The sequence below is a fragment of the Mastigoproctus giganteus genome, chromosome 14 (genome assembly GCF_048544385.1).
Source record: "Mastigoproctus giganteus isolate SK-2022 chromosome 14, ASM4854438v1, whole genome shotgun sequence".
NCBI lineage: Eukaryota > Metazoa > Arthropoda > Arachnida > Uropygi > Thelyphonidae > Mastigoproctus > Mastigoproctus giganteus.
The window spans coordinates 28,497,325-28,511,051 of NC_143588.1; the positions used below are offsets into that span (position 1 = coordinate 28,497,325).

Consider the following 13,727-nt stretch of genomic DNA (forward strand, 5'->3'; position numbering starts at 1 on the left):
CAGTCCTTTCCTCTTTTGCGACACAAATAAATTGGTATATAACATTTCTTGCAGTGATTGCGACTTGTCTTACCAAGGATCTACGAGATTTCTGCTGAATATGCGATTAAAACAGCATGCATCCTCAATTCGTGCGTCTCGCTCAGCAGTGTCAGAATTAGCCTTTTGTGCCATTAAAGAAAACCATACATTTTTATTTAACAAGGCCAAAATACTTAAGTGTCCAACATAATTATATAAGACTATTAATTACAGAAACCATGGAAAATAAATTACATGAGAATTCTATTAATGTTTGCCATCCACATCTAATCTCCGATTCGTAGTCTTTTGCACGCATGCACGAAGACAAATAATCGCGGCCTTTCACGCGCATCTGTGAGAACAAAATAATCTCTCTATTTAAGATTCTAGCTCACATACTCCGTAATTTCCATTCCTGTGATCACAACATATGGTTGAAAAGCACTGTCAGCTTCAGGAAGGAAAATCGTTTTTCACAATTTACGTTACGCTTTTTAAGTTAATTCTATTTAATTGATTTTTGAATTTTTAATTAATTTTTGAATTGATTTTTTACTATAATCATTTCGTGTTAATCTTTTATTCATTTTAATTTCTGGAGAGTATCATACAGAAGTGTTCTACGTATCATATTGAGGTAAACTTCTCTTATTCTTCTACAAATATTGATATCAATGTAGAATGTATTGAGCATCATAGCTTGGTTATATACTTTAATTAAAATGTAAAAATGTAAATTAAATTTTCCTGTTTGCTGTATTATTCTTCAGCATAAAATAATTTTATTCTCATTAAAGAACCATGATAAAAAAAAAACTGACATTTACCTGGAATGCCTAAGACTGCTGAATGATTTTGGTCCTGGAGTTTTCTGAAATTTAAAAAAATAATAATAGTAAAAAATTAAAAATGACAAAATTAAGCTGCTCAGTAATAATAGAACTATTAATCATACTGAGTGTACACTGCCCTCAGCTTTACTAAGTTATTTGCAGACTGCAATGCCATCTGGTAACTCAAGTCTCAAGTGAAAATTCACATCCCCATAAGAGTTAATTCACTGCTATACTATAATGACATCCTTTATCAAGAAGACTGAAAGGAAGAATCTCTTCTATCTAAAGCCTTGTAAACATTCAACCAACAAATGACTATGCCTAATGGAAAATGTTATTAGGTTTAATCAAATATTCATTTGCTTGAATGCAGGTATAAAAACAAACTACTACCGATCACAGTGATGTTACATAAATATTTATATGTGTATAAATAAATAAATATATTATAGTATTATGTAAATTACAAGTGTGTTACACAAAGTGATATATAAATTAAAATGTTACACAAATTAAGTGGTACAAAAATCAAAGTATTTTCACTGATTAAAGGCAAAGTTGGTCAAAATTACAGGAAGGAACTACCATAACATACCAGGTCCACTACTATGGTAGTGGGGGGGCACAATTGTTAACAAGCCTGTAGAACCTACTTGTGACTATTGTGGGAGTCAGTATTTATAGTTTCACTAATGATATAGTAATTTTTCCTGAATTTGCAAGAACAGTCCCACTTTTCAACCATTTGACCCACTGTCTATTCCAATTTGCAAAAGTGCCTAATTTCAAATTTTGACTTGCTGTTGCACTTCACTTAAATTATTTAAGAATAATTTATTTATCTATTCAGCCATTAATTACACTGCCACATGGACTAGTTCACATAGCATTCAATGACATTTATTCTTCTGGTTTCAAAAAATTAGACATTTTTTGTTATTCAAAAATTTCAATTTGAATGGGAGAACAAAATTATGTTCTTCCGTTCAAATTTTTCAACAAAGGAACTCCCTTGCAAAAATTTAAAACAGGTAATGGAGTACATATTATGCTTAGAACTAATGGTGCTGCTGAATGCATTTTACCTATAGTAAATAAAATTTAGTATTAATCACACCAAGTAATGCAAGGCAGTGAGCTTATTCTGCAAAAGCCAAAATAGAAACCACACAGAGTCAATCATATTATGCCCAGTTCTAAAAAGCAAAAAACTAATTCTGCTTTGAACCTTCTCAGACTCTCTACCTCAATTATTTAGGGAGGCAATTTAATTCAACGATCAACAACGTGCTGCTGCTCAAAGGTGAACTTCACACAATCAAATCTTTATTGCTTCGCAAAAATTTCATATTTGTGTCCCCTTGCTCTTGTTTCACTGCCAATGTGAAAATACCTCAATCAGTCACTCACAGGTGCCTAGTCTCCCGATCTTGCTGTTATTTGTTATTTGGTTTTTTTTTTAGGAGCATTAGCGACTAAGGCCATATTACTCCAGGAATATGCGGTGGTCATTCCCTGACCTTTCCGCATCCGCCGTATTTGGTGGTGACGGGCTCGAACTCCGGTCTAATCAAGAAGTGTGTGCTACGCACTGCTGCTCCTTCCCACCTGGCTACGGAGGCACCTCTCCCAATGTTGCAGTTTGCAGAAATGAAGCCTTTCTTGGTAAGACCATCCTTCTGTTACCCTCACCAATCTCAGTGTTCTTCTCTGCACCCATTCCAGAGATCTATATCCTTTCTAAAATGAGACTTCCAGACCTGTATGCAGTACTCAAGATGAGTCATACCCATTGTCTTATAAATTGGTATAATCACCTCCATATCCCTGCAAGCAAAATTCCTGTCTATCATTGATAGAACCCCATGAGCCGTCCTGGTAGCCTGTCTGCACCGCTTAGATACAGGGCCAGCCCTCAAGGTATATTGGCACCCTGAGTGGGGAGACATTCCTGCACCCCCTTCCAGATAGAAAACATTTAAGAAGGTGCTTTTATTGAGTTAATATTTTTATTTTTGCTAGAGAAAAGTTAAAAAGACAAATGTAAACACAAAAAAAGACAACCAGAATATTTATGTTTTAATTGTCATATTAAAATATTAACAATAAAAATTTTAAAAAAGAGTCAATTTTTTATTATTATTATTAGCTACATGGTGCAAGGAAGCCTGAGGCTTATGCTGCGCCAAAAAAAAAAAAATTCTCGAGTTACCCTGAGTGAGAGAGAGAGAGAGAGAGAGAGAGAGAGTCAAAAGTAGAAGGGAATCACCAAGAAGAGAAGAATGATGATATCCAGCTCAGGACCCTGGGTGTGCTGAGCCCATACTCACCAGATGTGAGCCCCTGGGGTTGAGTTTATCAAAATACTAGCAGCAGGTTGCAGTTACACTTGCCTTCAATTTATATAATAATAGTTTCTATAATTAAATTTCAGCCAATCATGTGAAATAAATGGGATGCACAAAGGATTGTGCATCCCATTTATTGCAAAGCCAATCACCTATATTTATACCAAATTTCAAATTGGTGTCCCATCTCGAAGTAGAAAGATTTGGAGACAGACTGACACTTGACAATACTTAATAGTAGATGCTTACAGAATAAATATGGATTTTACATTACATTACAAGTTACATCAAAGCTATTTAAAAATACAAAAGGAAAAATTTAAGAAGAATTTTTTGTTATTAACTCCATATTTTTATCAAGTGCCAAACGAAATTCTTTTCTTTGATTTTATATCAGAAAATTTATTAATGACATCACATCGGTAAAATTCAAATTTGCAGCCACATCATTTTCAATTGATAGTATTGCTAATGAATTTAATCTTGCCCACAACACTGATGATCGCAAATATGTTTTAATAAGCTTTAATTTGCTAAAACTCCTTTCCCCACTTGCTACAGTTAGTGGAATTGTCAGCATAACTCTAAGTGCTACCCATAAATTTAGCAATGTATGTTGTAATTTTATGTTATTTATAAATTTCAAAATACTTAAGTCTTTATCAGGTGCTTCACACACAGGGAATCGGGCATTTGTTGTGCAGGAATGGTTTGAGAAACACGGTTCTGACTTCCAGCATATCAACTGACCTCCAAACTTCCCCCCGATATCAATCCCACAGAGCACTTGTGGAACACTATGGAAAGGCATATCAGGTGTCCGGATACACCAATCACCTCCACACCGGCATTGCTGACCGCATTACACACAGCTTGGTTCGCCATACCTCCCGAACGCTTCTAACATCTTGTTGAATCAATGCCACGTCGGATAGCTGCTGTACTGAGGGCAAAAGGAGAATCTACGAAGTATTAGGTAGGTGGTCATAATTCAGTGATCACTCAGTGTGTGTGTGTGTGTGTGTGTGTGTGTATATATATATAAAATCTATTATGAAATATTGGAATAGACTTAAAGGGTAAGTCAGATCAGATTAATGCCATCAATTGTAGATTGAACATTACATCAGTCTGTAATCTAATTGGTACTATATTAGGTATTCAGAGTGTATTAAAACATTGGCATAAAAGTACTCAGTGGGCCATATGGCCAAAAGAACCTATAAAGACTAAGATAGCCCATTTTGGTTTACATTGCTATACCCTAGAAATAAACATATAATTGGCAATAAAATAAAAATATAATGATTGTGCATGAAATTCAAAGGCCACTGCTTTCTTTGGTTTTATAAATTAATAATTTATTTAGTTTGTCTTGCAGTTATCTGAACTGAGAGGGTGCTGTTGTGGCTATTTCTTTTATAATAGGTAACATGTGCTCAAATAATTCATTCTTTATACCCAGTATGGAATAGGGTGGTAAACTGCATAATCCTATTTATTCTTTTTCTTGTAATTGGTTAATTTAATTGTTCTGTAATAATGGTCTGCAATTTATTACTATTATTATTAGCCATATAATGCAAGGAAGCCTGAGGATTATGCTGCACCAGCCAAAAAAAAAAAAATTCTAAATTACCCTGAGAGAGAGAGAGAGAGAACAAAAGTCAGAAGTAGAAGGGAAGGGATTGGCCAAGAAAGAGAAGAATGATGATATCCAGCTCAGGACCATCGGTGTACCAAGCCAATACTTATCAGATAAGACGAATTATTTTAATTATTATAAAATCCTTAGAAATGTCAATTTTATTTAAATATTCCTATATTTAGTAATAGTTATTCCTTTTATTTCCTTACTATTATCTACAATTGTTATTCTATATATCTTCATTACTGTAATCCTGTTTTGTCAATTAAATACAATCCTTTAACCCTTTGTAGTTATACCAGGATCCCTCACTAAAAGGGTAGGACAGTTACGCTCGTGGTATATCTCAAGTACCATTATAAAAAGCAATTTTATTTGCTTTTCACCTTTTACTTTCTAACTAATCTAACTAATCAAGATCTATTAGAGCAATTCAAGGGAAATTCAGGTACTATTACTATACTTATTCTTACCTCCTTTCTCCTTATATCAGCACAAGCTTTTTTTTCCACATGTGTAATGTAAATAAAAAGCACCACGTCTGATTAGCATTAGCAAAGGCACATGATGCAAGAAAGCAAGCTTATATAGCATTAGCCAAAAAAAAAAAAAAAAACCACCCTTATTTCACCAATCCACTCGCTCCAAATGTTTCTCAAGTTCTGCCTTAAATCTGTTTAAGCTATCAACTTCTACAACAACAGATGGAAGTTTGTTCCGCCAATCCACCACCTGCTGACTAAAGGCAAACTTCCATAAATCTATCCTACAACCGTCTTTCCTCAATTTGAATTTATGCCCTCTCAGGTGATTATTCTGAGCAAGAGGAAGAATCCCCTCAGCATTGAGCATGCTCAAAACATTCAAGGCTTTATACACCTCAATCAGATCACGTTGCAGGTGCCTAGTCTCCAGACACTGCAATTTGCAAAACTTAAATATTTCTTCGTAAGAGCAACCCTTTGTTCCATTCACTAATCTTGTTGCCCTAATCTGAACTCATTCCAACAGCTCTACATCCTTCTTAAAATGAGGCCTCCAGACCTGTATACAGTACTCAAGGTGTGGCCTGACCATTGCTTTATACAAGGGGATAATCACCTCCTTATCCCTGCTAGAAAAATTCCTGTATATCATTGACAAGACATTAAGGGCTACTCTTGCAGACCATCTGCACTGCTCAGAAAACTTTATATCTGCCTGCACAATTACCCCCAGGTCCTTTTCATTCTCTACCACTGTCAGTGTGGTACCATAGAGCTGATACGTTACTCTGGGATTACTGTTTCCCATATGTGGTACTTTACATTTGTCAATGTTAAACTTCATTTGCCACCTCTCAGCCCATCTGCTCAACATCATCAATATCATTTATAAATAGAGAAAACAACAATGGACCCATCACTGAACCCTGAGGGACTCCACTAATAACATTAGTCCACGAAGAGCAGTGTCCATTGATTACCACTCTCTGTCTTCTCCCCCTCAACCCTTTATCCATAGCAGCAATTTGCCTCCAATGCCACACTGCTCCAATTTGTGCAGCAGTCTTCCATGTGCAACATTGGCATTAGCATTAGTAGAGGCATATGATGCAAGAAAGCAAGCTTATGCAGCATCAGCCAAAAAAAAACCACTTCACCTCTCCATTCGTTCGAAATACCTGCCCAGCTGAGCTTTAAATTTATTTAAGCTATCAACTTCCACGACAAGGGATGGAAGTCTGTTCCGCCAACCAACTACCCACTGGCTAAAGGCAAATTTCCGCACGTCTATTCTACATCTGTCTTTACTCAATTCGAATTTATGCACTCTCAGGTGATTATTCTGAGCAAAAGGAAGAATCCCATCAGCATTGAGCATGCTCAAACCATTCAAGTCTTTATACACCTCTATCAGATCACCTTGCTGGTGCCTAGTCTCCGGACACTGTATTTTGCAAAATTTAAGCTTTTCTTCGTGAGAGTACCCCTCTGTTCCATTCACTAATCTTGTTGCCCTTCTCTGTACTCGTTCCAGCTGCTCTACATCCTTCTTGAAATGAGGCCTCCAGAACTGTATACAGTACTCAAGGTGTGGCCTGACCACTGCCTTATACAAGTGAATAATCACCTCCTTATCCCTGTTAGAAAAATTCCTGTATATCATTGACAAGACACCATGAGCTACTCTTGCAACCCATCTGTACTGCTCAGCGAACTTTATATCTGCCTGCGGGGTAATTACCTGGGACCTGGGGGTAATTACCTGGGACCTGGGGGTAATTACCCCCAGGTCCTTTTCATTCTCTACCACTGTCAGTGTAGTACCACAGAGTTTATACATTACTGTGGGGTTGCTGTTTCCCATACGTAGTACTTTACATTTGTCAATGTTAAGCTTTATTTACCACCTCTCAGCCCATCTGCTCAACCTTTCCAGATCCTGTTGCAGCAGCATAGCGTCAGTAGTGTCCTTAACAATCCTGCCAACTTTTGTATCGTCTGCAAACTTGGATATTAATCTTGATATACCATCATCAATATCATTTATAAATACAGAAAACAATAATGGACTCAACACTGAACCCTGAGGGACTCCACTAATAACATTAGTCCACGATGAGCAGTGTCCATTGATTACCACTCTCTGTCTTCTCCCCCTCAACCCTTTATCCATAGCAGCAATTTGCCTCCAATGCCATAATGCTCCAATTTGTGCAGCAGTCTTCCAAGTGCAACAGTATCAAACGGCTTTCTAAGATCCAAGTATATAATATCAAAATTATTCCCTGCATCCAGTTCTTTTGTGACTGCATCATAGTATCCAATCAAATTGGTCAGGCAAGACTTCCCCTTAACAAAACCATACTGTGTCTGAGCTATAACTGAAGTCTTGTCTAGATGATCCTGCAGTGCTTCTTTAACCAGTGCCTCCATTAATTTTCCTGGAACAGAAGTTAAACTCACAGGTCTATAATTATTTGTGTTGGCTTTTGATCCTCCTTTGTGAATTGAGGTCACATTTGCACATCTCCAGTCTGTAGGTACTTCCCCTGAGTCCAAGGAAGCTCGCATAATTATGGCTAAGGGTTTGCTTACTTCCTTTGCTGCCTCCTTTAATATAACTGGATAGATCCCATCCACCCCAGGTGCCTTTCTTGTGTCTATATTCAACAATTTCTCCTCCACTTTACTCTCAGTTATTACAAGATTCTCTAGCTTACTGCCAGAGTTGAATACACCTCTGGCATTCTCCTCGCTGAATAACTCCTCATGTGTGAATGTCGATGCAAAATATTCATTTAGTTTGTTAGCTACCTGAGCAGGATCATCAATAGTTGAACCATCGATATCAAGTGGACCAATCTGATTCATCCCCTTCCTTCTAGAGTTTACATAAGAAAATAACTCTTTGCTGTTTTTCTTTGCATCCCTTGCCAAAGATTTCTCACAATCTGCCTTTGCCTGCCTAACCTCATTTGTAACTTAGTTACAGATCAACTTGTATCTATCATAGGCTTCTGTGTCACGTGTTAATTTGTATGTATCCCATGCATTTTTCTTCTCTGTCATATGTCTTATTAGTTCATTTGACATCCATTTAGGCCTAAACCTTGAACAATATTTCTTAGTTGATATGTAAAGACTAGTAGCTTCCAAGATAAGTTCTTTGAATGCTTCCCATTTTGAATTTGCTGTTGGTAACATCTTCACTTGGTCCCACTGTATAGAATTTAAATACTGTCTCAGACCATCATAGTCGCCTTTACGAAAGCAATAACCCTTCCCTTTACCCCTGATGGTAGTTACCTCTTTGAGTAAATCCTACTTCAACACATTGTGATCACTGCCACCTAGTGGTTCCTTTATCTTCAGATTCTTAATGCATGAAGAATCACTACTGATAATCAAATCAAGAGTATTACTCCCTCTAGTTGCCTCCCAAACATGCTGATGCAGAAAACAATCATCCAATAAATCCACAAAAGCCTTGCTAGTGTGTGAGTGACCAACCCACAAATTCCAGTCAATATCTGGGAAATTAAAATCCCCCATTATAAGACTCTCTGATGTACTAGCCCACTCTATTTCCCTGTACTGTTTCTTATTATACTCATCAGAGTCATTAGGCATATAGCACACTCCTACTCTCAATTTTGATCTCCCTATACAGGAATTTTTTTAGCAGGGATAAGGAGGTGATTATTACCTTGTATAAGGCAATGGTCAGGCCACACCTTGAGTACTGTATACAGGTCTGGAGGCCTCATTTCAAGAAGGATGTAGAGCAGCTGGAACAAGTAGAGAGAAAGGTAACAAGATTAGTGAATGGGACAAAGGGGTACTCTTAAGAAGAAAGGCTTAAGTTTTACAAATTAAAGTGTCTGGAGACTAGGCACCAGCGAGGTGATCTGATGGAGGTGTATAAAGCCTTGAATGGTTTGAGCATGCTCAATGCTGATGGGATTTCTCCTATTGCTCAGAATAATCACCTGAGAGGGCATTAATTCAAATTGAGGAAAGACCGATGTAGGATAGACGTGCGGAAATTTGCCTTTAGCCAGTGGGTTGTTGGTTGGTGGAACAGACTTCCATCCCCTGTCGTGGAAGTTGATAGCCTAAATAAATTTAAGGCTCAAATGGACAGGTATTTTGAACGAACGGAGGGGTGAAGTGGAAGTGGGGTTTTTTTTTTTTTGGCTGATGCTGAATAAGCTTGCTTTCTTGCATCATATGCCTCTACTAATGCTAATGTTGCACATGGAAGACTGCTGCAGAAACTGGAGCAGCAGTCTTCCATGTGCAACAGTATCAAAGGCTTTTCTAAGATCGAAATATATGATATCAAAGTTATTCTTTGCATCCAGTTCCTTTGTGACTACATCATAGTATCCAATCAAATTAGTCAGACAAGACTTCCCCTTAACTTTATGTGAAAATTATGGTTGGCATTCTTTTTCTGTATTATATTTCTGTACATTCGTTTCAAAGCTATCTGTTATCTTGCCTGTTTGCTGTGAAATTTAAAGTTTAGCATAGATTTCCTTCATGTTTAATTATTTGGACCTAGTTAAAAAAGGCAGACAGCCTTGCTAATTATTGGTGGGATATATTGAATGGTGTTAGCCCTAGAAAAAGTGCCATTCAATGTATCCAATTATCAATAATTAGCTGCATAATCATTATATTTTTATTTTTATTTAATTTTTATTTTATTGCTAATTATATGTTTATTTTTGGTGTATAGCAATGAAAATCAACACGGGCTATCTTAGTCTTTATAGGTTCTTTTGGCCATATGGCCCACTGAGTACTTTTATGCCAATGTTTTAATACACTTTGAATACCTATACAGTACCAATTATATATATATGTAAACATACAGTGTTCTCCCCAGAAAATTTATCAGCCAGGTGGGGAAGTGTAATGCTTCGCAATATATAATTATAAAATTTTCTGTTATTTATAAATGACGTAAGCGATCCAGAGCAAAAATTAGTTGCATAATTTAACATTACATGTTCCTGCCGCATTGACCTCGATCGCATGGTATGTTCAAATTGATAAGGATCTAGATCAATAAGAAGTACCATACGGTACCACAAGAATTAATTAAATTTTAGTTAGGCGGTCAGTTAAATTCACCAGGCAGTGTGCCCCGATAGGTCCTGGAGAGAACACTGATATATATATATATATATATATATATTAAATGTAATATAAAATCATTTAGTTTTAGTTGATGGATAAAAATAAATAAGCTAGATATGACAGTTGCACCAAAATGTGCAAAGCAGCAGTAAAGATGCAAAAGTTTATATAAGTATGTAAGAATTGAAAATTCTGATAAAGTGTCATGAAGTTTGCATAGATGGAAGTGAAAAATACACAAAGTGCCAAGAACTAGAAGGGTGAGGATAGCAGAAAAAAGATGTAATGTAGGTTTGTTAAAGGAGAAAGAATGTGAATATCCTATAACTTATGATGAATTAAGAGAATTACAGGCTGAATTGCAAAGCCAATTAGAGGTGAGGGAACTGCAAAGTAAGATGATTAATACCAAATGATTAAACAAATAAAATAAAAGGTGGGTAGCTGTCATCAGATATGAGTAGGCAAAGTCTGATATAAGTTGAATACAGGGATAGCAAAAATGCAAAAATCTGATGCAAGTTGAAGTAAATATTGATACATGGTCAGGTATTTCATCAGGGGACGACACCTGACCATGTATCAGGAACTGCATTTCTATACTTGTCCATAACAATGGGAGAGAGGCGATGTAAAGCAAAAAGATTAAAATTACCACATTCTCCCAATGCAGTGTCAATGATATAAAAAATTAAGGTAAAAATAAGGATAAAACTAAAATAAAATATAAATAAGCATTTTCAGAGTAAGAAAAAAGATTTTTGAATTTAATGTAGGTTTTAAGTAAATTGGGAGGGGGGGATTTTAGTGTTGGAATTTTGTGGAAATTAGATGAATTAGAATTTAGAACAAGCATGTGGTATAGAGAAAGCTATCAAATTGAGGATGGGGAAGGGATAAAATAGTAATTAAATAAAGATGAAAATAGCGATACAATGAGGATAGTTGGAATGTTTGTATCACCCTCCTATTGCACTAATAGTTTTATGAATGGGAAAAAGCTAGAAGTAGAAAGTAGAAAGATAAAAAGTATAGAAAAAAATATTAAACATACTAGGCTAGCTGGGGTTGTAAAGCCCAACCTTTTAGTAAGGGCCCTGGCTTTGTAAGTGTTAGTATAATAAGGAAAATAATACCAAATACTTGTACTGCAGAGAAAACAAAAGTGAAAAATCATGTAAGTCCAAACAGGCCTAAAAATGAGCCGAAACAGAAACCAAAAGTATAATGAGTGAATAGAAAATAGTAACGATACCTGGAATTTTCAAGTAAAATGAAGCAGAAGGAAAAAGGCGGGAAAATATAGTGCACATATTTAGTTGAGTAGATGAATGTATCTAAAGTAGTACCACATTAGTGACTTTGCTTCAGGCAAATAGCAATTAATAGCAGCAAAACAGACTTAATAGAGAGCTGTGAAGAAATGGAAAATAGTGACCTCTATATTCGTATTTAGACAAAATAAGTCCATAGAGATACATAAGATAGTGTATATCTATAATGTATAAATGTGGTTGGAATGATAGGACTTTACAGATATAAAGTCAAAGTATATGCAGAAAACAAACATGAAACATTCCATAAATAAATAAATATATATTGAATGAAGCAGTGACAAGCTAAGCAAATCAGAAAGTAATAAAATGAATGTAGATCAAAATTAATTGAAAGTAGACTGAATGATATGGCTATTATATATTAAGCAAAATTTGGATGTTCTATAATCCTAGTAAATAAAGCAAAATTTTAACAATTAGGGGAGTTTTGCTCACACATATAAAATATTTAAATCCAGGATATGACTGATTATGTATGTAAGCATAAAGAGCTGGAAACATGTAATGAATAGTAAAATATCCTGAGATGGAGAAGAAAGTTAAGAGTAATAACCTGTAGTCCAAAATGGCATCTTTATTAAAGTTTTCATAATGAATTAACTAGTTAGAAGTGAAAAGATACTAAAGTAATTTCAGTAATCATTTCTGTAAAAATAAATAAATCTAACGTTGATAGAGTAGTATAAATCCAAATGTAGTTCCAGGTGTGAATCCAAAAGTGAATAAGTGCTGAAGGTAATTTCAGTAAATCCAGAGGTGGTTTGATGAGGAAATCTAGTTTAAATTAACTGGTAGAACTTAGTTCATTGAAGACTAAAGACTGATGATCCAAAAATCCAATGGTGAAAGAATATGGCACAAATCCAAGATTCCATATAACTAGATGACTGAAGACCCAACAGTAGGGTACTAGGCACCAAATCTTTAGGAGACTGTAGAAAATAACTTATACAGAAATTTTTTGTAATATAAGAATAAAGAGTCATGTAGATCCAAAGGTAGTATTAGATGCATACAGGTGATGAATCCAAAAGGGAACTCATACTGAATAAATTTCAGTAGTAATAAATATACTCAATAATGAAAGAGAGTAGTATACATCCAAAGGTGGTTTGAGGAGGAGATCTAGTGCAAATGATACAAGGTAATACTGAGTTGACTGAAGACAAATGATAGCTATAAAATTCCGAGGAGTAAATAAATCCAATGGTGATGGAATGTAGTATAAATCCAAAGATGAATACTCAAAGGTAGGATTGTGAAGTAACAAATCTTTTGGAGACAGCAAAGTAACTTTAATACTTGAAAGGACCAAGACCCATAAAAATTATATGTACCTACATATATTAGTATCCGTAACTGAAAACATAATCTGAAATATCAATAAAGTCTCACCATGGGTAGTAAATTATAAGTAATTTCAGGAAGGACTGTTAAAACATATCAAGTAAATAAGTATAGAAAGTGAATACTTAAAAAGTAAAAATTTAGTGATTAAAAGAACCAAAGTAACCATTCCATAGGAAATCACGTATAGCTATTGCTTACCAAGTAGTGGAATTATATTTTATTTTAGCTTTATCCTTATTTTTACCGTAATTTTTTAAATCACAGAGAATTGAGATCATTCACAGAGAATTGAGATTACCTGGTCCATACTATAAGAGAATGTGCTAATTTTAAATCTTTCTGCTTTTTGCTTTAATTTTGCCTCTCTCTGCCTGTTATGGACAAGTATATAAATGCAGTTTCTGACACATGGTCAGGTGTAGCCCCCTGATGAAATACCTGACCATATATCAATATCTACTTCAGCTTGCATCAGATATTTGCAATCCCTATATTCAACTTATAACTAAATTTTCCCACCCATATCTGATGACAACTATCCGATCTTTTAT

At 35.4% G+C, this 13,727-nt stretch overlaps 1 protein-coding gene across 1 annotated transcript in view; it reads right to left on the reverse strand.

Annotated features, from left to right (window-relative positions):
• The window catches only part of LOC150075035 (tensin-2-like), a 737,845-nt gene that overhangs the window by 497,138 nt on the left and 226,980 nt on the right, over nt 1-13,727 (reverse strand). Inside the window, exon 5 of the mRNA XM_090389056.1 lies at nt 852-895. Coding sequence (XP_090245182.1) covers nt 852-895 — 44 coding nt within the window. The remainder of the gene's footprint in view (nt 1-851; nt 896-13,727) is intronic.